The 23,359-nt window shown below is 39.8% G+C and overlaps 1 protein-coding gene across 1 annotated transcript in view; it reads left to right on the top strand.

The window, feature by feature from the left end:
- SSPN (sarcospan) overlaps positions 1–21,608 on the top strand; it is a 30,013-nt gene extending 8,405 nt beyond the window's left edge. The window contains exons 2-3 of the mRNA XM_042470633.1: positions 8,084–8,170; positions 16,285–21,608. Of these exons, the coding sequence (XP_042326567.1) occupies positions 8,114–8,170; positions 16,285–16,650 (423 nt within the window). The 5' untranslated portion in view covers positions 8,084–8,113 and the 3' untranslated portion in view covers positions 16,651–21,608. The remainder of the gene's footprint in view (positions 1–8,083; positions 8,171–16,284) is intronic.
- Positions 21,609–23,359: the final 1,751 nt, after the last annotated feature.

The following is a 23,359-nucleotide window of genomic DNA, read 5'->3' as shown; positions in this document are numbered from 1 at the left end:
GGTCACTCAGTAGGTTTCCACGGCTGAGCAAGGATTTAAACCCTGCTTTCCCAGTGCCCTAGTCCACATATGCTAAAACATAGTTGCCATAATCTGAACAACCTCAAGAATTTTTGACCTTTCATATATCCTCCTCTCCATTCTGGACTTTTGATCTTTGTTCACGGAGAACCATATTTTCCCAATCCACTTGAACAGGCACATACATGTTTTGTGCTTGCCTCTAAACCAGAATAAACCCTGATTCATAATCTGGTCTGGCAAACAAGCATAGACTATAGCTTGCTTATTCTGAGGGAGAGGCAAACTCTGGTTTGCTAAGCGGGGGGGAAAGATCAGGAATAGCACACAAAAGGATGAGGAAAGAGGAGGTCTCAGCACGTGAACCTGACACTCCTTAAGGCTAGTTCATAAAAAGTGAAACTAGTTCATTAAAACAGGCAAAGGTGTATTTACATCTGGGCTTCAGACGAACTAGTTTCACTTTTCATGAACTAGCTTCAAGGAGTGTCAGGTTCACATGCTGAGACCTCCTCTTTCCTCATCCTTTTGTGTGCTATTCCGGATCTTTTGCCAAGAAAACCCTGTGATAGATTTGTCTTATGGTTGCTATAAATTGGGAACCACTTGAAGACGACAACAACAACAATAACAGTTCCACAGTCAGATCTGTGCTGTTGATGTGCCTGTAGTATAGCAAATATCTAAAACATGGATACAAAAAAAGGGAGAGATCAGTTTGTTAAAAGACTACAGTCTCTATTCTCATCTTTCTGCATGAATATTACTTCTGAGCATAAAAAATATGCACAACTCTTCAGAACTCTTATGTATGATGTAGGCATGTTTATTTATTATTTCTTTGCATGTGTTTCCACAATTGGTGCAAAATTTTACTTGGTTACATAATAAAAACTAGTTTTGAGTCTAAAAAATTCCCATTGTAAACACAACTGATGGAATATTGGTTTTGTGTTTGTATTTTTCACTTTGCATATACTTTTTGTAAAAATATACTTTTTGTCCTTCTTTATCATTATTACTACAATACTAATTTCTTCACACACTCAGGCATTGGAAATGTAATTTCTTTTCATTTTTTAAATTGGGAAATGTACACATTTTTACAGTAAAATAAGCCTTTCACTTGTGAAGAGAAGTACAGTAATGCAAAACCTATTGCAACAGTTTGCACTGAAAGTTTGTGGTAAATGTTCCAATAATTTGTGAAAAGTATCTTACATTTTAGGTAGACTTGTAAATTGGAAAATCTTGAATAAAAACTTTTGAATCTGAGATAAGAAATAATTAGCCAAAATTTTTAATCATTTTCAAAGCTAAATTGTGATTTTTGGGAGTTTGGCTAAATACAGATGTTTTATTTTGTTTCTAAAAATCTGTGGTGGCCCTTTGTCTTTTCAGTTTCTGAACCCCACATGTTTATGTAAATGGATGGAGGTGCCATTATGTTTGATCACAAGTACCATAAAATAAATGTCAGTATTATATTGACTTAAATTATGGCGGGTTACAGACCGCCCATCTGGGGCGGGCTGCACCCGCCCCTTTCCCCGGTGTATCGGGGCCTCAGCTGCCAGACCGGCAGCCTCCGAGGCCTTGATCCGCCACTTTCCAGGCTGCGGGGAAGTGTGAAAAGGCCCCCTCCTTGCAGCCTGAAAAGGGGTGTCCTTGGGGCTTCAAGCACCACACCTTCCTAACCCTAGTACGGACTGACTCCGTACTTTCATGGCGGTTTGTAACCCGCCTATGTGTCTTACAACTTTGGCTTCATATTCTTCAGCTGTCCTAATTTGGCAGGGACAGTCTGAAGTAATCCTTTGTTGTCCCACTTTTTCAGTTGCTGTTAAAATGTCCCCATCCAGTTTCTCTCTCTTCCTCCTACGTTTCCCCTTTTTCCTAAACTTTAATTACTTCACACTGAGCTCAACATGTAAAAGTAGTTTGCTTTTAATTAATTCATAGGCCAGGGGGTAGGTTCAGGCAAAAGCAAACTGATGCAGCTTCTTCAAGCTTGTGTATTATTACTCGTCAGTAACTTTTGCCAACTTGATCATACTGTCATGTTGCATGGTCTCATGCATCTCAGTTTTCATCTCTGAAATGTTGGAAGCTATGTGGTTTCATTTTCTGACTGGATTTGCTTAATAGCAATGACTACTACTTAACTACTGCTTTCTTCCTCCCTGTCCAGGTTTCTGATATGTGTGAGAAGAGTTTTCTTAGGCCCGTTACAAACGGGCACCTTAGTATGTGATGAGCATGTACTAGGGTTAGAAAGGGGCGTCCTTTCCGGACGCCCCCAACCCTAATATGCGCTCTGCGTGTAGAAAATGGCAGCACCCTATACAAACGGGGGCTGCCATCTTGACGTAGCGGACACACTGCGTCCACATGTTGCGCAGCACATATGACGCTGCGAGTGCGCCATTGGCGCCTCGCGACGTCATAGCCACAATGGAAAGAGAAGCACCATTTTGGCACTTCTTTTTAGCTACACAGGGAAGCCTCGTGGTTTGGCCGCTGGGGCTTCTCGGCACAGCTAATGACGGCGCAGGCAGAGCCCTGCTTTTCGGCGCTCTGTAATACGCCTACATTATATTTCATTGGCTAATTTGATCAGGATGTGAATATCTAATTTGGTTTAGATCATACTATATCTTTAAATTCTGAGACCTTTATTTTAGTTGATTGGTATAGTTTTAGGGGTTTTTTTGAGGGGGGGAGTCTTGTTATTTTCTGTTTCAGAGAGGAGAGAATAGCTCAGTTTTATTGAGAGAAGTGTCCTTAATAAAAGCATCAAGAACTGGACCAATATGTCTGTAGCATTTATTTGACCAAGGTCCTCTTGCTTCTTGTGATGCTTACCAGCTTTTAATTTGTCCTCTGAACTAGCCAGGAAGTAAGGGAGTGATGAGAACATATGAATAGGAAAGGGAGCAAAGGAGTGAGATGCACAAGCCAAGGCACAACACTTATTGTAAGGTTTGGCTATGATGCTTGAACAGTAAATGTCTTTGACAGTCCCTTTTGTGTGTTGTTCAAAACACTTGGGGCCCTTACACACCATAGAGTTACAGTACAATATTTTCCAATTAAACTACCATGGCACCATCTTATGGATTCCTGTGATTATAGTTTAGGGAGGCGTATTTAGAACCAGAATGGAGGTTGCAGTCAAGAAATCAAAAGAATATAAGGTCTGGGAAGGTCAGCAATGAAAGAACTACCCAAAATCCTAAAGTATAAAGATATAAATCTGTACACTAAAATAAGGATAGTCCAAACCATTGTACAGTATTTCTCATCACCATATATGGATGAGATAGCTGGATAGTAAAGAAAGCAGACAAAAAGAAAATAAACTCATTTGAAATTTGATGCTGGAGAAGAGTACTGAGGATACTGTAGACAGCCAGAAAGTCACAAATGGGTACTGGAGCAGATCAGACCTGATGACCAAACTGAGACTGTCCTCCTTTGGCCACAGAATGGAAAGACATGTCTCACTGGAAAAGACAGTAACATTAAGAAAGGTGAAGGGTAGCAGAAAGAGAGGAAGACTGCATATTAGATGGATAGTTCAGTCAAGGAGACCACGGCCCTGAGCTTGCATGATCTGAGCAGAGTAATTGAGGACAGGGGGGCTTGGAGGTATTTCACTCATAAAGTTGCCATGAGTCGAGGTCGACTTGAAGAGAGTTAACAACAACAATAACATTTAGAAGACAGAGAGTTCTAGTGGCTCACCAAAGTGCTATATTTATGCAGTCTGAAAGGGCTCTTTGAAAAAATAATGTGAGATCTAGCTTTTCAAAACCACTTGGCTTTTAAGCGAGGACCGCATTTTGTTTGGCAGGGTTTGATTCTGTTTTGGGGTCAAGGTTTCAGTTTGAATTCAGATTTAATTCACTGCAAAGAAGTTTAGGGTTTTTGTTGTTGTTGTTCAGATGCATTTTGATTATCAGTCTGAGAGACAGCAACCAGTATATCTCTTTGTTCCAGAATGGCTGAGTTTTAAGAACAGAGGTCTGATCTCTACCCTGCAGGGAGTTGTTGTTGTGTGCCTTCAAGTTTCCAACTAGGGCAAACATGTCATGGGATTTTCTTGGCAAGGTTTGGTCAGAGCCTTCCTGAGGCTGAGAGAATATGACTTGCCGAAGGCCATCCAGTGGGTTTCCATGGCTGAGTGGAGATTTGCATCTTGGTCTCCAGAGCCATAGGCCAGTACTCAAACCTCTACAACATGCTGGCTCTTATCATGCAGGGCGACACCTGTCTAAAGACATCTGGCAGGATAGCCCAATAAAGGAGAATTTGGATATTCAGTACATCCTGAAACTTTCAGGCAGAACTCAGCTGGACAATTTGTGGGAATTGTCATTCTTGAAATATTTTCTCACACATTAGGATAGCAGGATAGTTTGATTAATCTATTAATATGTGGAACTCTTCAGTGCAGCATGTTTTTGCCCTAGTTTTCTGTATACTGTATTGCCAAGTATAGCTTCCAGTCTCCCAAAAACCTGACAAGTATTTACCAGGTTCAGTGCAGAAATATTTCCATCAGCCTTTCAAACAGCAATCCTAGAAGAATTTATTGTGGATTGCACTGTATTTATCCTGCGGTGAGATGCAACTGATCTTATAAAAATTGCATTTGGGTTTTGTTTGGTACTCTTAATTGCTTGTTTGGACTTAAATCAGCATTTGGATTTCACTCTGGTTTTAGTAGTCCAGAGCTCTAAAACTGAATTTCCCTTTAAACTGCTGAACTGCTTTGTGGAGGATGTGTAGTGGGTTGGTTGGTGTTATTCCAAAAACAATAGCCCTGACAAATGAAGTTCTTCAGATCTACCATGTCTGTTCTGCAATCACCATTGTTTTCAGAAACTTGATTTACTGTTTATCAGTTTCCCCTTTTGGAGCAAGAAGCTTGAAAGGAGTGGCATTTCTGGATGAATTCTAGATACTCTTGAATGGTATTAATTGCTTGGATATGTTTCAACCTAACATTCAGACTTTGCTTTGGTACTGATATTGCCTTGTATGCTGTCCCAGGAGAAAGGTAGGGTAATAGTACTACTAATAATAAATAGTTAGATTACTTCAACTGGCAAAAAGACTTAATTAGCAATTGTATTATTCCTCCTGGACCATTCAGTGGCTTTTGAGACCACTGATAATAGTATTACAGAAGGTGATATTAGGAGTCTCTCTTAGCCCCATAGAACCCCGCAAAGATCTGTTTGCTGGTCAACACCAACATGAAACCAGTGGGGAGATAGCCTGGAAATCTGGAGTGAAATATAATGAATATCCAGATGATACCCCCTACGTTTATTTTTCATGCCATGTAGGAGATACCAGTGGACCTGCTTAACAAGTCCTTTGAGTAAAAAAATGGCTTCATCCAGATTAAAATGGAGGCACCATTGGCAGGTAATACTATAGTATGAGGTGCCAAGCCTGTTCAGAAAGGGTTTGCTCAACCTGTTCTGGGCATGGGTGACCTGCTCAAAGAACAGGTTGGTAAACTGGGAATACAATTAGATATCATTAGCTAACCAAAAATGCAGAAAATAAATCATGCAGGCTTTCAAAGCTTCACTGGTTTTTTCATGAGGCAAAAATATTAAATATCATACAGGAGAAGTCTCAGATGTTACTCTGTTGTTTGTTTAGATCAGTGATTCTCAAGGTGGGCAGTACACCCCCCCCCCCGGGGTGGTGGTGGAAAGGTCCAGGGGTGGTGAAGGGGAGAGGGGACAGCAGGGGGCAGTGAGAGAAAAAGGGGTGGGTCTTCAGTTAAAGTATTGTGTACAAGAAAGACAAGGGGCACCAACAGCCTTTAATGCCATGTTGGGGATGAAGGTTGCATGAAATGTCTTTTCAGGGTCCCATAAAACCACCATGAAGCCTCTCTTCTTGTGGGGATGTGTCCCACTCTTCACTTGCCCAGATGAGCTCACTCCCTTGGCCATTTCTTTCAACAGTAGTAGCAGGAAACTCTTGCAAGACTTGGGTGCAGAGCATCATTTCTGTGTATTGGAGTGGCACTCCTTTGGGACACACTGACTGTTTCTTTTTCTCCGTCTTTTTTATCCCTATATTTGCAATGCCCTCCAGGTCACAGGGTGCATTGAGAACATGCAGCTGGAGAAATCCCTTGAGATTCTGCTGCAGCTGCTTGTCTCAATGCATCCTGTGACCAGGAGAGTGCTGCGCACATCATTTCCCAGTACCCTGATCCATAGTGCCTTGGAAACCTTTCAGTTGGGGTGCTAGCTGACTGGAAAGGTAGTTTTTAGGGGTCATGTTCTGTCATTCCCATCATAAATGTGTATCCCAAAAGTTATGAGATCATAAGTCTGGCTGGACGACTGAAAAGATGTCAGCAAGTATATTTATGTGAATACTAAAGTAAGAATGGTCCATGTCATCATATTCTGACTTTCTATGCATGATTGTGAAAGGTGGACAGCGAATAAAGCTGATAGGGAGAAAAATCACTAATTTGAAATGTGGTTCTGCAGATTTGTCTAAAAAGACAAATCAATGGATCCTAGAGCAAAACAACTTGAACTGTCTCTAGAAGCCAAGATGACTAAACTGATGCTGTCACACTTTGGCCATATTGTGAGAAGACAGGACTCACTAGAAAAGACAATAATGCTTGATAAGGTGGAAGGAAGTAGGAAAAGAGGAAGGCCACATTTCAGATGGATAGACTCAATCAAAAAAGCTACAGCCCTGAGTCTGTAAGACCTGAGCAGGGCTATTGATGATAGGGTGGCTTGGTGGTCTCTCATTCATAAGGTTGTCATAAGTCAAAGTTGATTTAACAGTGGTCAACAACAATAAAAATCTATTCCTCCATCTATCCATGCTTTGTTCCTTTTCTGCTGAGGATTCATCTGAGATCAGAAGAACAAGGAAGCTTAAGATGAATGGACAATAACATGATCATTTTAACTAATCTCTTCTGGAAGTCATTGTCCCCATGAGTCCTGGGTCGACTACACCCTTGGCATTCTGTGAACCAACCCACTGCGTTTTTGTCCTGTCACATCCTCAGTTCAGCTGCATTTGTTGCAGAGGTTTATTTAGCATTTAATTTTAATGTGGTTTCATTTAAGGTTTGGTCATGATGCAGATGCCAGTTGTATTAAAGGCATTATAGAGATGGTGAGAAAACAAGGACACAGAGGAATGAACCTGAAAAAGAAAGCAGCTCCGTAAAGGGCTACCTTCTGAAGGGACCTCCGCCTTAATCTTTGACCACTCTGACAGTTTCTGTCACTCCTAGATGAAAAGACAAGTCCATGGGAGGATGAGAACATATTACTGGACCAGAATGTAAATGCAGGAGGCATAGAAAAGAATAACTAACACACACTGGTATTTTCTTTAACCATGTGCTCAGGCAATCTGATTTCCTTCCATAGCTTCCTAAAATGACACAGAATGAAACCTCCATTACCAAGAGATCTGTTTTTAGATGCTGAGGTTTTGGTGACAAATCTGTTTGCTGGGTTGCAAAAAACTGTTAAGTTAAAAGTAGTGTCTTAAAAATAGTATGAATGATTGTGACATTTTGAAGATAAGAATTCAAGTAGGATTCCAGATGATTTTGATAGTTATGTACCTGTGATAGATTTTTAAAGTCTGTCATCTTAAGCATATTTAAAAGGCAGAAGGCTCCACTGAATTCCATGGAATTTATCCTGCACCACAAATTATGCAGTCGAGTCTCCCACTTTTGGGGAAATCGCAAGGGTCAGCACATCCTGCACCATTTACTTTTTGATATTATATTTCAATTGTAAATTAATTATTCAATGCAATTTTAATTGTATTCTATTGTCTTTCCATTTTTTGTGATCCATACAGAGGATATGCTATTAGACAGCCTACACGACTATAGTTAAGAAATATAATAAATAGCATGTGGTTTGAGTGCCTGACATATTTTCTTGGAAATGGGATATTTTTGTCTGACACTGTCTGTTTTGTTCCTCCCACCTTCCTTCTTAAAATGTGATGTTAAATTTATCTTTTGTAGGTCTGTGGGGTGGCCTTACTGGGTCTAGTGATGCTTTGTATTTCTTACCAGCCAGATGAGAAAACCTGCATCCAGTTTGTTATCAAGGTACAGTCTTTTCTTCTTTTCTTTTCCTCCCTCCCTTATTAAGTTGAAATGTCTCTGAAGCTGGATGACTGATTTTTAGAGATCAGACTGTAGCGGTCTCAGTGCCCCACATTGTTCCCTACTTGCCAACTCCAATGACTAACAAACGTAGGCAAACATTTTCAAATATTTGTGGCTGTGATGTACAAGTCAAAGAATTCAGCTTTTTACACACTGATCGTGATGACTATACAGCTAATGAGTACTACTAGTCAGTGAAGGTCTGTTGTGATCTCTTTTGCAGAAGCAAATACTTGTGTTTCTTTCGTACTTGCTAGTCAGTGATGGATTTAAATACAGTCTCCCTTGTCTGAAATGCTTGGGACCAGAAGTGCTTTTTATTTAGGTTTTTTTAAAATTTTGAATTATTTGCATATACATATGCAATGAAATATCTTGGAGATGGGTCTAAATATAAAATACATCTATGTTTCATATATACCTTATACACATAGCCTGAAGGCATTTTATACACAATATTTTCAAAATAATTTTGTCCATGAGACAAACTTTGTGTACACTGAACCATCAGAAAGCAAAGGTGTTGCTATCTCAGCCACCCATGTGGACAACTTTGAATTCTGGAGTATTTCAGATTTCAGAATTCCAGATAAGGGATACTCAACCTCTACATGGGATGAAGAATTGGCAGATAATTTGTGTGTTTCTAGCAATCACTCTCCTACCTCTAACTCATACCACTGAGGTTTTATCCAAGTGATTGCAAACATTGGTGCCATTCTGAATAGGGATGTGAAAAATCCTTAGCCTTACTTTTCACTGCATTTTCTCCAAATCCAGCCTGATTTACTCCACATTTCACTTGCATTCCCATCCCTTTGTTTGTTTGTATCAGGTTACGGTACACACTTATATCGGGTTTGCATACACTTTGCATACATTTCCCACAGTGTAAATCTTCATTCCCAACTTTTCCTAGTGTATGGATTTTGGTAGATGTTTTTGTCCACCACTGATTAAAATATGCCTGGACCTGTTTTTCAATTAAGTTGACTGACAATGGATCCCAGAAACTGAGAAATGGAGAATATTAATAAGAATTTCAAAACTGTTTTCCACCCCTTTCTTCAGTCTTGAAAGAAATACTCTGTGCACCTCTGTGTTCAGGTGGATTTAAAAATATGTTGCCTCTTTGGAATAGTATATTGAAGATTTTCCCAGCTAGTGGCAAATGTACATTTCTGACTGCCACAGACAACCTGTTGGCTTTTTTTTCTCACAGTGCTGGTTGTTTTGCTATCCAAATTATATATACAAGATATATACAATCCTTTTCTGAAAATGTGTGTACAATAACAAGGCATGGCTAGAATTTTTTTTTAAAGAATCTTGGTTTTTATTTATTTTTGTTAGTGAGATCATACAAGGAACACATGTAAGATGCAGTGCACAGTCCAATGTGTTTCTTTCCCCTTCTACACCCAGTTTCTGCTGTAGCAATGGCCAGGCAGTGTTTCTTTCAAGCAATGGGGAAGAGAGCAAACCCAAGCTCCCTTGCTATCTCTTCACTTTGACAGCTTTGGAATTGCTTCTGGGTCTGTCATGTGACTCGTCTGCTGACAGGATCTCAGGGCTACCTCGTGCTCCTTCCTAAACTGCTTTGATCCCCCAACCACTTCCGCTTCACTTGATATGTGGAAAATCTTCTGCCCCACCATTCCTCAAAACTATGCACCAAACATTAGGAAGGTAATAGCTATTTTCTTCAAAACTCACATGATTCTGTGTTTCTTGGAGTATTGCCTGAAAGGGTAGAAATATGTCTTTTTAAATGGGTGATGACCTAATTTCTACATGCTAAAGGCATGATTTTTTTTATAACTACCAAGATTTGTAATAACTTAAGAAGAGCCCTGCTGGATCAGACCACAGACATATCAAGTTTGGCACCTGGGTTCCCATAATGATCAACCACAAGCAGATGGGAAATCCCTATATAGGAGAGGAAGAGTTTCTCATGTTGTTACTCCCAGGGAACTGTTGTTCAGAAGCATATTGTCTCTGAATCTGGGCTGGGTGCTTTGCACACTACACAGTTATAGCACTGCTTTAATTTCCATGCATGCATCCTATGGAATCCTGGGGTTTATAGTTTTTGGAGGCACTAGAGGAACTTTGTGGTTAATAATTATAGCTCCCCTTCCTTAAATTGCCAATCAAAGAATTCCATGGGATGTTGCCATGGCACTTAAAATGGAATTATAGTGTTATAACTGTGTAGTTTGAAAGGGCCCCAGGAGCCTTCATGAGAAATAGGCACTGACTGACTTAAACCTCCATTTCAAAAAGGAACTGGGAGATGTAAATTAACATAGGACTTTATCAAACTGGCAAAAAAGATGGGAGCATAGTAGTATGCTCCCGTCAATATCACCCAATAATGTGAAGATTATCACATGACATCATGCGACTTTGTATTACTGCGCAATGTTGACGGGGGCATACCTCTATGCTTCCGTCTTTTTTGCCAGTCTGATAAAGCCCATAGTTAAAACACACTGACTGTTGGTTGGTTAGTCCCAATTAGAATAGACCCACTGTATCAATTATTGAACACATAGATGCATACAATTAATTTAATGGTTCTGTTTACTGACGACTAAAATAGGATTTAGACCAATGTCAGGCTGTAACAGTGCAGTTACTTCTTTCCCGCAGCTCATTTAAACCAGGGTTGTCAGCACCAGAACATGTGTGTAGGGTGAGGGAGCAGCTTTTCTGATAATATTTCTAGTGAATCTTTACAAAGGCATGACTTGGATAAAACTGGAGAGAGTAAGCAGATGAAATGTCCCCTGACTTTGCCACCATTATATGAATACTGAGACATTGTTGGCACAATGGTTTCAGTGAATGTTGTGTAACTGTACATGCCCAGACATGCCAGCAACATAGGGACTGAGAAGACAGAGGGGGGAAAAACAGCTTACGTCTGGATTTTCCAGATTCATAGGGAGAACCCACTGACTGCACCACTGGTTCCTACAATGTGCTGAGCATTGATGGGCTGTCTGCACCAACCTCCTTTGTCTGCAGATATGGACCCACCAAAACAGCATTCATGGATAGAACCTGTGCTGCACCATTATTTTTTTCTGTTCTACCACATATGCATGCACATGAGTGCACAGATGCATCACCAGTGGCAACCAATTGCCATCTTCATTCCACCCAGCTGGCAGCCAATTAGATGTCCTGTGCAACTGTCTGTGCACCCAGTGACACGTTGGCACAGCATGATTATGGAGGTGCCCCCATACCCGCCCCCTTTCCTCCTGTTCCCCGATGCTTCCCCTGTTGGACTGGCCAGTTTATAAATGTTATGATTAAATCCACTGTATTGTTGGCAACATCCCATGTTGGTAATTGTGGAGAACCCCTGGCAGACTGGAATGTTTGGAGTATCCAACTGGAGTCAGGCTGGCAAAAAGGTTAAGAAGCGGGAGTGTTCAAGAGCTGCTGAGAGCAGTTAGAACTGCCAGAGGGGCAGTTAGAAGTAGATATATACCTTAATGGGATTCAGACTCCCATGTTAGGTAGAAAATCTTAAAAGGGACAAAAAATGTCTAGTGACACTAGGGAGTGTGTCATAATCTGCCAAAGGTGCAGTTAGAGATAACAGTCTGGCCCTGAGGGGATTCAGGTTTTCACGTGAGGGAAGAGGGATTTGAAAAGGACAAAACAAATCCAGTGATATTGGAGAGGTGTGTTGTGTTATTTGTGAAGTACAGAGCTAGTTTATTGAAGGTGGTGTTTAGAGGGTTAAGACGCAGTTTCAGGTGGGAAACAAGTCAGTAAAGGAATGTGAACAAAGACAATTTGTAACATGATATTTGTTATAATTTTAAGTATCAATGTCCCGAAATTTTGGCTTTTTCACATTGCCACTATGCATAATAGAAGGTACCTCTTTCCCTATTGCATTCCCAACATGTCTCTTTCATATTTGTTTGCATTTTTGCAAATTTAACTGGGGTTAAGTATCATCGATAAAACATTGTATAGTAGTTCTCTCATAGATTTTGACTATTTATTGTGGCACCAGAGCTCTCTGACAGAGAAGGCTAAATGGCTCACAAAACTACAGTTCCCAGAATTCCCTAGCATTAAGCCAGGACAGTTAAAGCCGTCTCAAACTGGATTATTTCTATAGTGTGTTTTGAGCCTCAGATTTCTGCAATACTCAGTCTTCTTAGTTTACCTGAATTTAGGTAAAGTGACTGAGGAGTTAGAAAACAAGTGTGCTTAGAATTATGTCAGAAATTCTCTATCAAGTTTCTGAGAAATTTTGTTTTTTAAATGTATTGAGTAGGTTTATTTACTCTTAAAATGGAGCCGGATGAGATCATTTACAATTTCCACAGGGTTTTAAAAACATCCCAAGTCCTCAATTTTCTTAGATATGTCAGCAATTCTCATACAAAATGCTACAAATTTTGTCTTTTTGTCTGTCTCTTTTAACTTTAATAAATAAATCAATAAATAAAAACTTGATCACTAGCTTTATTTCCTCTTAAAATAGAACCAGATGAGATTAGGTTAGTTTTTTCTTCTCCGACCCACATCTGTGCACTGTTTTCATAAACTGCTTTCCCAAAGTTTGCATTTGCCCAACAATTCTATACATTTTGACAGCAAAACAGTCTCTTTGAGGGAAGGGATTACAACTAAAGTGTAGAGAGAAAAGTTTCAACCCTTTATCTAGTTCTGCACTTTCAATCCAAATCATGCCACAGTCTGTATAGTAAATTTTCTATTTTTAAAACCTGCAGATCTTCTGTTTTGTTCAGTTGAGTTCTTTGTTTTTAGTTGCTCCTGTTCCTATATGTACTTGTCTTCATTTTTTCCAAGTGAGGCTTTTACAGAATTCAGCTAAAATTGCCTTCAGTTTTTGTTTTGCTTTGTTGAAACTTTCACAATATTGTTATTTGATTTCAGCAAACTCTGCCAATATAAACATATAGGCATTTTAAGTTTGATGGTAGAATATATACAATTGCTTCAAGCACAATCAATAAACTTAGCTATTTTGCCTTCTAAACTCTGTCACAAACAGGAAGATTGATTCATACTGTAGGTGGAAGACTAATATACCTGGCCTATGGATTTTTATCAAGACATACACACTTGGAACATCAAGGTCACAAAGCTGCTTTTGTATTGTTAGTTGACTCATGTTGTGACTGCAAAAAAAGAGAGAGGGAAAGAAAGAAGGAGAGCTCCCTATTTAAAGAAACACATTCTCATCCATGTCATGTTGCTGATGGAAACATAATAAACAAAAAAGCAAAAGTAGGTGATACTGAATTCAGGGGCAATGTTTTCCTCCCCTCATAATGATAAAATTTGGAGTGCTGCTGGGAAATGGCTTGTCTTAACTGTAGAATCAAGACACACACACACACCAATATAATGCATAATTTATGTATGGGATTTACTCCCCTCACTCAAATAACTGTTTAACATCATTAACCATAATAGTAATATATAATTTGAAAGCCTCCCAATATTAGATGTTGACACAGATGTGTGAAAATTTCTTCATTTAGTCTACCTAGCAAGCTGAATTTACCAAAATTTGCAAATATCTGCACAAACAGAATGAAAAGAATTTGAGACTTCAAAAGACTGAAAGAAGGAGACAGCGAAAGTCTATTTTCATTCATTCAGATAGAGTCCAGTTCTTAAAAGTCTGAACCAGAGTTCCTCTATGTACAGTCAAGTTTATGGTGCTGGATTAGAAGTGTCATCTGTTTGTTTGATAGTTTTTCTGAGCAACAGGTTCAGGGCAAGCAGGTGGTATATAGTTCTTTCCGTGCTTGGAATACCTTTATTTATGGAACTGACTGGTGTATATGGTTGAAATTTTTATTTTCTGTTCCTTTTTTAAATGAGCATTTCCAAAAATACATTGATTTCTTTATACAGGATGGGATTGAGACTGAAGAAGTTTTAAGTGTGGGAAAAGCAGACCTGAAATATTCATCCTATGTTACAGATCTTGCATCCACCTGATACAACCATTTACTGATTGGTGGAGAGTGGGAAGGTCAGTGGCGGTGATGTGTCCAGCCATGTGCCTTTAGATGGACACGTAATGACCAATGTTCTCCAGGATGTTCTGGGGGTCCTCCAGATGTCCTGGAAGATTATTAAATCATTGCTTTGCCTCCATCTACAGGCACATTGCTGGACTTTTAATCTCTGCTGCCTCCCCTCCACCAGCTGTGTTGGGGGGTGCAGCTTATAAAAGTAGGGGTTGTTGTTGGTGTGTGTGTGTGTGTGTGTGTGTGTGTGTGTGTGTGTGTGTTTACAGGAATGAGAGAGGAGAGGAGACATGATGCAGTTCCACTTTTGCAACCCATCTTTTGCAGGATCTTGTATAATATTTTAGAGCAAAAAGAAAGGAGTAGAAAAGGGGCTGGAGCAACTCTCTCTGGGGAAAGGTTACATATTTGGGAGCTGTTCAGTTGAGGAAAAAAGTAAGGAACACAATAAGGTCTATGGAAATATAATCTAGCTTTACCCTCTCTGTTTATCAAACAGCTGCCTAGCCAGAGATAGGAACAAAACAGTAAAAAATCGATTATCAATTTCTGAACATTTTCTAACAAAAAGGAGAAACGTAATTAAGTGTATTTGTTTATATAAAGTGAATGCCTTAATTTGTAATTTCAGCATTAGCCAAATCTAGAATTGTTATTAACTAAATTGTTAATTGATTAAATGAAAGTGCTAAAAAAGTTAAAACAAACAAACAAACATTTTACCTTTTTCTGCAGGGTTTTTTTTTTTATTTACCCAAAGTCAAATTCTCTTATATTTTTGCAAAACTACTTCTTACTTTTTGTTAATTCCTCAGGGCTGGGGCATTGCAAAGTCTAAACTGCAAGATCGTAAGTCTTCCTGTATTCTGCTCTGGACACTACAGAGAAACAGTCCTAGGAAACTCTGTTTTCAAGCCCTTTAACTCTGGAATTTTTGCAGGGATGCATGTGAGAACCAGTAAGCTAAAGGAGAGAAGGTTAAATAGTTCAAGTTAGAAGAGAGGAAGGGAGGAAAAATAAGGAAGGTGGCCTGGATGAGAAAAAAATAATTCAAAATTCATGAAGCTGTATCTTTGTCTCCCGTGCTCAAAATAGGGACACAGGAGACGGATTGGGAGTCAGGTTGGTATAGAATCATGGATGACATTATTTAGGCATCTTTCAGCTAAGATTTTTAGTGAAGTCATTCAAATTAAATTAAACTGTCTATTTTACATAAATATAATACAGTAGTTAATTTTTTGCACTTCTGTAATGATCATCATCAAATTTATATCCCTCTTTGCCTCCAAGTACTGTGACTCAATGTAGTAACAAATTATGAAAATGAGTAGAAATTAAAAACATATAAAACTTTCAGTAAATGTGCGTGTATGTGATTTTGAAAAAACATGTTAACCAATCTATAGAGTTACCTTTTCTCCTTTTCTACTCCCTTCAATATCTCAACACCTAGCTTGTAGTCTACAGTCGATTGGCTCATTTTAATACTATATACTTATACTTTTAAGATCTGTTCCCCTAAAACTTGGGCCAAAAGTGAGCATATCTTTGGCTCTTTTGTCATTGTATCAAGTAGTACCTTGTATCTCTGAGTCAGATGAAATGTGTTTAATGTCCAAAACCTCAGAAATGCACTGGTAAATTTTGATAGTCACCTAAACATGACTGGCAACATTCACTGGTATTTGTTCTAACACTTGGAAAATCAGTATCTCTTTTTTGGATGGTAGAATTCAAAGATGTTAGTCTGGAAAGCCAGTATGCAAAGGGATCTTGTAAGCACCTTTGGGATGCATCTGCATCTTAGGTAGTAGGCTCAAGTCTACAGATGTTCATGCTTTCAGTTTCTTTCTTTCAGTTAGTCTCAAAAATGGTACAAGATCTCTTTGCATGCTCTTTTTTTATGTGTATGAAGTCATCTGGCACCACTGGGATTGATATAAGAGCCTTTACTAGAATTTGTGTATGTCTGTGGCACTAAAAAGTTGTTCTTTTTTTCCCCAGGTTGCATACTTTCTGCTGAGTGCTCTGAGTCTGATTGTCTGTGTTTTGGCAGTGGCTTTTGCTTCCTACCGTTATTCCCAGATCACACAGTTCACCTGTGAAGCCATCCCTGAGATCTGTCGGTGTAAATTGGATACAGTGGATCCCCTCAGCAGGACCTTCATGTTCCAGGATGTATTGGACTGTGCCGACATCACCAGTACTTTCAGTCTTTACTTGCTGATTCAGATAGTGCTTAATCTCCTTGCAGCCATTGTGGGCTTTGCAGTATGCTTTGTGATGTGGAAAGACAGGTACCAGATCTTTTATGTAGGCATCCGATTACACTCATTAATTGTCCCTGGAGGGCAACAACAGAAAGTATAGGGGTTTAGGGATTGGTATTGACAAGAAAAATAGGATATTGTCCTGCCACCACAAATAGATAACTGTTTATAGAACTGAGGAGTAGAAGAGGAGAGGCAATGAAACATGCTTAATCAATATAGTAGTTCAGAGAAATTAAGATAAATATATTATTAATTTTTTTAAAAAAATATAACTATTGCCAGGTCTCCTGTCACATCCCCTTAATGCTTCACAGAGATAGGTAATTTCACTCCTGTATTTCTAGGTGGATTAGGAACTGTAGGCCTTACTGGGATGTGCATAGGGAAGGCACATTGAGGTGCAGATGCCATTGCGTTGCTTTCCTTGCATATTCCCATCAACTTTGCAGTGCAGCTAGCAGTAGATATTTGCCTTTTCAAGGTACAGCTACAGGTGATTTATTCTAGCTCATAATTTCCTTCTTCAGTAGTGGTAGTTCAAGGGGGAAAACGTAACCTCAATCTAGTGTAACATGTGGACCAAGGGCAGCTATCCCAGATTAAGTGCAAAAAAAGTTAAGCCCCATGTTTGTACAAACTGTTTCCTTCTAAAATATATTTTTCACATAAGTGCATATACAAACACAATTTTTGTTCACAGAATGGCAGAGAATGTGGTCTAGTGTACCATAGGATTAGCAGCTTTCTTGCTCTTTCATTTATAGCTTTTCCAAAAACATGTATATCTTCTGAGATGGTTAGGGCAAACTGCATGATTATGTACAATGCTGGGTTTATACTCATCCCATTATGTTTTACCAGCATGGTATGTTGCCACACAGTCTGCCCACTCAATCTGCAGCATAGACAGAGGATATACTGAACTATGCCACTGACTGTAAGATATAAACAAGTCTTATTATTAGGGGGGAAAAAAGGAAAGAGCTACAGAGTGAGCTTCTGGCCCTCTCTTAAGAACACTATCTGTTCCCCATACATGCTTCCATAATGCATCAGCAAAAGTATGTCATATACTTGATACATTTATTTCCTTCCCCTCAGTGCCTGATCTTCATGGTTTCAATCACCTCTCCTTCTTCTTCCTTCTCAAGCAGCAGAAACAGCCTCTCCTGGGTTTTGACAGCTGCTAGGCAGTGGGAAGTTTTTAGAAGGAGTGCAAGAACAGGAAAATAGCCCTCTGCATCCCATCAAAAATGGGACATATGCATGCTCAAGCTGCACATAAGTAACTAACAGGATTCCTACCCCTATATTTAATGAGGAAAGCTACCAAATTGCAGTCAGTGGTGGAGATTCTGTTGGTGAACAACACTCACTGTTCCTGTTCCCCCTTTTCCCAGATTGTGTGGAGGTGGTTAGGAAAGGAAGGTGAAATCTATCAGCTCTGAGCATCCTAGTCTCCAATGCCTTATTTCTTTTGTGGCCACAGTGCCTGCAGCCTTTCCCCTCCTGCCACAACTGCCTGGTCTGGGATAGTTATAGTAAACCAACAGGCTTCTGGTCAGCAAGACTAATACAGGGACCATAAACCATTCCCTTGGCAAGAAAGTTTGTTCATGAAAGAGCTTCCATCCTCAGTAGGGATGGTTAGGCTTCCAGATCACCATATGAGCTCCCCCTTGAATGCACTTCTCCTTCAGTGTGTTGTGGATTCATCTGTCAGGGTACACACAAACGTCTGTTACAAGGGCTGTTTGAACTTTATTTATAGACGCATATCTTAAGGCTTGCATTCTAAGGTATGTGCGAATGGTACTTATGAATGTTTTGACAAATGTCTGCTTTTCCAACACTGAATTCTATGAGATTAGAAAGAGACACCTTCCCTGGAAGGTAACTAACAGGATTCTGAAATGAAAGAGTCTAACTCCACTTCTCCTTAATGCCTTCAGTCATAAAGAGGCTCACAAAATGTATAAAGACAACCATTCCTTGATCAGAGGTCTTCTGGTGCTAATGTCCTGCAGACATCAGGGCTTTTAAAAAATATAACAGTGGCAGCAGAACCACAGTCTCATCATTTGACCAGGAACCAAGATGGTGACCATCTTGTAAAAGCCATAAAAATAGAGTTTTGCACAACTCAAGCACTGTGCAGTGGGATGAAAGGCAAGCACTGGGAGAGACTGCTCTCTATGGAATACTGAGGAAACAGCTTTGCCACAACAGTGGTTGCCAGCAGTGATGCCCACGCCTCCAGACTGTGCCTTCACACAATCACCTTGTCAACCCTGTCCCACTCTGCGTGGGAAGCTCCTTGGCGCTGTGCCTGAAGACCAGAGTGCTGTAGCACTTGGGAAACTATCCACAATAAAAACTCCCCATCAAGCACAGACACCTTTCGTTGTCTGCCAAATGGTGTGATATTTCCTCAGAGCTTCTTAACATTATCTTTGCCAGATTTGTTCCAAAAAAGCTACTAGGCTCTTTGTTCTATATTTAATACTCTGACTGTCAGCTTCACCCTTCTCCCTTGAAATGTTTCCACTCTCAGTCCTGCCTTCATGCATATGTTTGGAATGTGTTTTGAAATAGTAGTGAAGGGTGTGGGTTGGGGGTGTGCAAGGGAGTCAATGAGAAACAACAATTGAGACCTACTGAAGCATAAAGATTGTTAACTGTCTGAAGAAATGTGTTTATGCCATGTGCTTCTGTGTTTTCCCCTCCTTCTAACAATGTCCACACCTTGTAAGAGTTCAGTGGGCCCAGTGCTCAAATTATTTCTAAAGCTATAGAATCTGCCCCACTTTCAGTCCCCTGTTCTTCTGACCCATGACAGGAGGACACTTGCTTTCAAGGCAATAGTCTTAAGATCTGTTTTCCAGGCCACATCGGGGTTTCTTAGAAAACTTAGCAAGGGTCAGTTTGTTCATCACTGCTAACCAGCTGAGTACTAGTTGTTGCTCAAAAAATGTAACATGCCTCAGAATTTTTCATAGAACATCTGTAGAACACATGGAGCGGTTCTATAGCAGATAAAAGGATGTGGAAATGTTTGTACCTTTTCCTCAAAGATGAAAACTTTGGAAACCACTGTATTACTACATTGGTTTCAGCTAGACATTCCTGACCCATAGTGAGGTTGTGTCCAGACCTCAAGTAAGGTGCCACAGTGGTATTGTCACCTATTTAAAAACTTGTTTTAAAAGTGAGTTGCATCTGTCTGTCCAGTTGAAAAGACAAAAGGCAAAGTATCACCTCAAAAGAAGGCAACTGTTGACTGGGAAGCACCACTGATATAAGCTTCTGCTTGTGAGGAAAAACTGGGCATTTATAGCTCACTTTGCCATGGCAAAGGCAGCTAGAACCTGATCAGTAATGATCCAGAAACTAGTGGTGGATCACATGTTTTGTGCATGGAAGATTCCAGATAAGGCCAGGAAAGACTCCTACCTAAAACCCTGAATAGTTATGGAGACAATACTGAGTTAGATAGACCAGCGATTATCACATGCCTGGGATGGTAACAGCATCAAATATTCATGTGTTAACTATTTCTGGTGCTGCCTTCTCTGATAGACAGTCAGTCAGGAGTAGTGAACATCTACTAGTGTGCAGCCTTCTCCAGCATCTACTGCTACTATATGCAAGCTGATAGTTGTGCTCTATGAGACTCTGCAATGAAAGGGAAGCATTACAACCAATGCCATCTGTTGCAGGTTAGGAATGAAAAGTGGATACCAATCCAGGAAACATTGACAATCCTTGTTGTTCTACATTATACAGCTGAGCTGGAATTAGGTGTTCCATTTGGGTACAATTCATATTAGATAGGCAACGTGCATATTGAACTTGCTTACATTATAGGGAGGACATCCCAAGCTGCATCAGACCATTGGTGCATCTAGTTTGCTTAGCTGCAGCCTGTTTATTAGGGGGGAAAGTTTTAACAGAAATGCTGGGAATTGAATCTGGGACCTTCCCCCAACCCCAGGGCAAACTACAGAGCTGTGGCCCCTCTTCAAAGGTACAAGCTCCTTTGGCCTTGCCAAACACAAATTCTCTCAAGCTTCAAACCAACAACCATAGTGACGCAACAGGAAAAAAGGTGTTTCCCGTATTGCTGGGCCCTGTAAATTGTCTATTCAGTGTACTGGACCCAAGTAGGATAGATATCACAGAGTCACTGCAAATGGCACAGTCTTCATGTGGCCCGAACTCCTGTGCAATGTGGTAGCTTCCTGTTTGTAGGCAATGGCCCTTAAAATTTCCAGTTTAACAGTAAAAAGATGAATCTGTGCCATGATGGGACTTTCCTTTGCAGATCTGATCTTTTTTCCAATATTCAGTTATGCAATTCAGCCTACAAAATACCTTACTACAGCAACATAGGAAACACATGTCCTAGGGATTATTCTTTCAGATTGTTGGTTACTATCTGTATGTCAGAACCGAGAGAGAGAGAAGGCAAATGGTCTCATTTCATATCTGGCCCAGCAACTAGGAAGGAAAGAGCCCCATATAGCAATCATGACTCTGAAATCTATATAGAACATTGTAGGAGGAATTAGAACATGGAAAGGTTACCTTTCCAAGTTCTAATTCTCATGATTCCTTGATAGCCTGGCCAATGTGGCCCAAGTAGTAGCTTTTCTGAGATGTGGAGTAAGCCCTGAGGAAATTGCTTCTATACTGTTGTACTGCTGTGTGAAGTGGGCCTGCATTATATATTCATTGGCAACTGTGTGATATCTATCTATTCAGGGCTTGCTTTCTGTTTCCCTGAGATGAATTTTTACCCACTTCTACTCACAACAAATCAGTATTTATTAAAAACTGACACGTGCAACAAACTACATACAAAATACTTTATTCTGAGCAAATTTAATGTATAATCCATTTATTATTACAGTATATATTCTCAATTCTGTGGTAACTATTAGCAGAAAACGTGCAAAATCTATACTGTAGCAGCTGTTTTAAAACTATGTATGCTTTTCATGCCACTGGGTCAAAAGATATATAAGATGCTTCAAATAATTATTTTTAAATCTTTGTGTACAGCTTCTGTTTTATTAATTAGCATAGCTCTCTCATTTTCTGCAATGCTAGCTCTGTTTGGGAAGGTGCTGTTGTGTCCCTTCAAGTTGTTTCCAACCTATGAGGGTTGGGCTCACCATAGCATAAGAGAGAGAGAGAGAGAGAGAGAGATATTACACATGAGAAGTCTTGCTGGTGTTTTGACCAGGGTGGAAGTTCCATATTCAAGGCCCTTTTACAATATGGACCTTATCACATGAGGCACTTACCATGCTGGAATCGTGGCCCAAATGCTTGAGAAGCGCGGAGGAGGGATTGCCATTCATGCTTCTGAAGCACGTCCCACTCTTCTGCTGACGAATCATTTATGGAGCAGTCATTTCTGTAGTAACAGGATCTTCCATTATGTAATAAATAGCTGCTCCACAAATGAATCATTGATGGAAGATCAACGAAATGTTTCAATGACATTTGAGAAATGCGACTGGCGATCCCAGCTCCATGCTCCTGAAGCATTTGGGCCACAATTCCGGCGCAGTAAGTGCCTCGTGTGATAAGGTCCTACATAGTTATGGTACGCTGTTGTTGTTATTGGCCTTCAAGACATTTCTACCATAGCAAACCTAAGCCAAATCTGTCACAGGGTTTTCTTGGTGAGGTTAGTTTGGAGAGGGATTGTCTTTGGCTTCCTCTGAGGCTGAGAGTGTGTGATTTCCCCAAGGTTTATGATTCCACTTAAATTGCCATGGCTGCATCCTGTGGAATCCTGGGGTGTGTAGTTAGGTTAAGCATGAGAACTCTGGTTGAGAATGCTAATCAGTCCTCCCTTAACTACAAATCCTATGATGCCATAGCACTTAAAAGCAGAATCCTAGTGCTACAACTGTGTAGTATGGAAGGACCTGCAGGTCAAGAATTTCACTTTGAGAAAAGGTCAATGGCAGTGAATCCATATGGGGATAAAAATGGCTGGTCTTGTAACTTCATGAGCGTATGTGACTTCTCCAAAGTTCTTCAGTAAGTTTCCATGGCTCAGCGGGAATTGGAAATCGGATCTCTCAAAGTCCTAGTACTACATCCAAAGAACAACATTGCATTGGCTCTCTGCTTCATTGCTGTTGAAACAACGGAATTGAAAAGCCAAAAATGAAAGGGAATATAATTAATCTTTGTATCTGCTTGAAAAGTAACAAAACAATGTGTATACCAAACCTATTCAAAACTTATATATATATATATATATATATATATGAATGATACAAAATGAACAAGAGCAATGAGAACAAATAGAATAATACATAATAGCAAATATATAAAATAATATAAACTACATTGAAGCAGGGTAACACAAAATATAACAGAAGAGAACAAAAGCAAAGAGAAAGAGTGCACAGAGGAAAACTAGCCTTATGAAGGCTCAACAGCTGATTAGGGTAATACAGCTGGAAATCATTTCTATCTCAGTAGCTCACCAATAACCCTATAAATCTTGTTCTTATTCCAACAATTGCAACTTCAGCAGAAATTTTAAGTTCTCACTGTTCCAAAAGACTTTTAACTACTAAGAAGGTTTTGTAGGACATGAAAAAAATCACAGCTGGCTACAGAGTTCCAAGCACTCCAGTCTTGACTCCAGGGGTCAGGTAAGAATGCCTTTTATCACCCTGTTTGATCAACTTGTAGGCAGTTGTCTTCAACTGCATTCAACTTACACACATTCAGAGCAGGTTTACACTCAGAAGAAGAAGGAGTGAAGATAGGAGGAG

This window comes from Sceloporus undulatus, chromosome 5, assembly GCF_019175285.1.
Source record: "Sceloporus undulatus isolate JIND9_A2432 ecotype Alabama chromosome 5, SceUnd_v1.1, whole genome shotgun sequence".
Taxonomy (NCBI): Eukaryota; Metazoa; Chordata; class Lepidosauria; order Squamata; family Phrynosomatidae; genus Sceloporus; species Sceloporus undulatus.
This window is presented reverse-complemented; position numbering and strand designations above follow the sequence as displayed.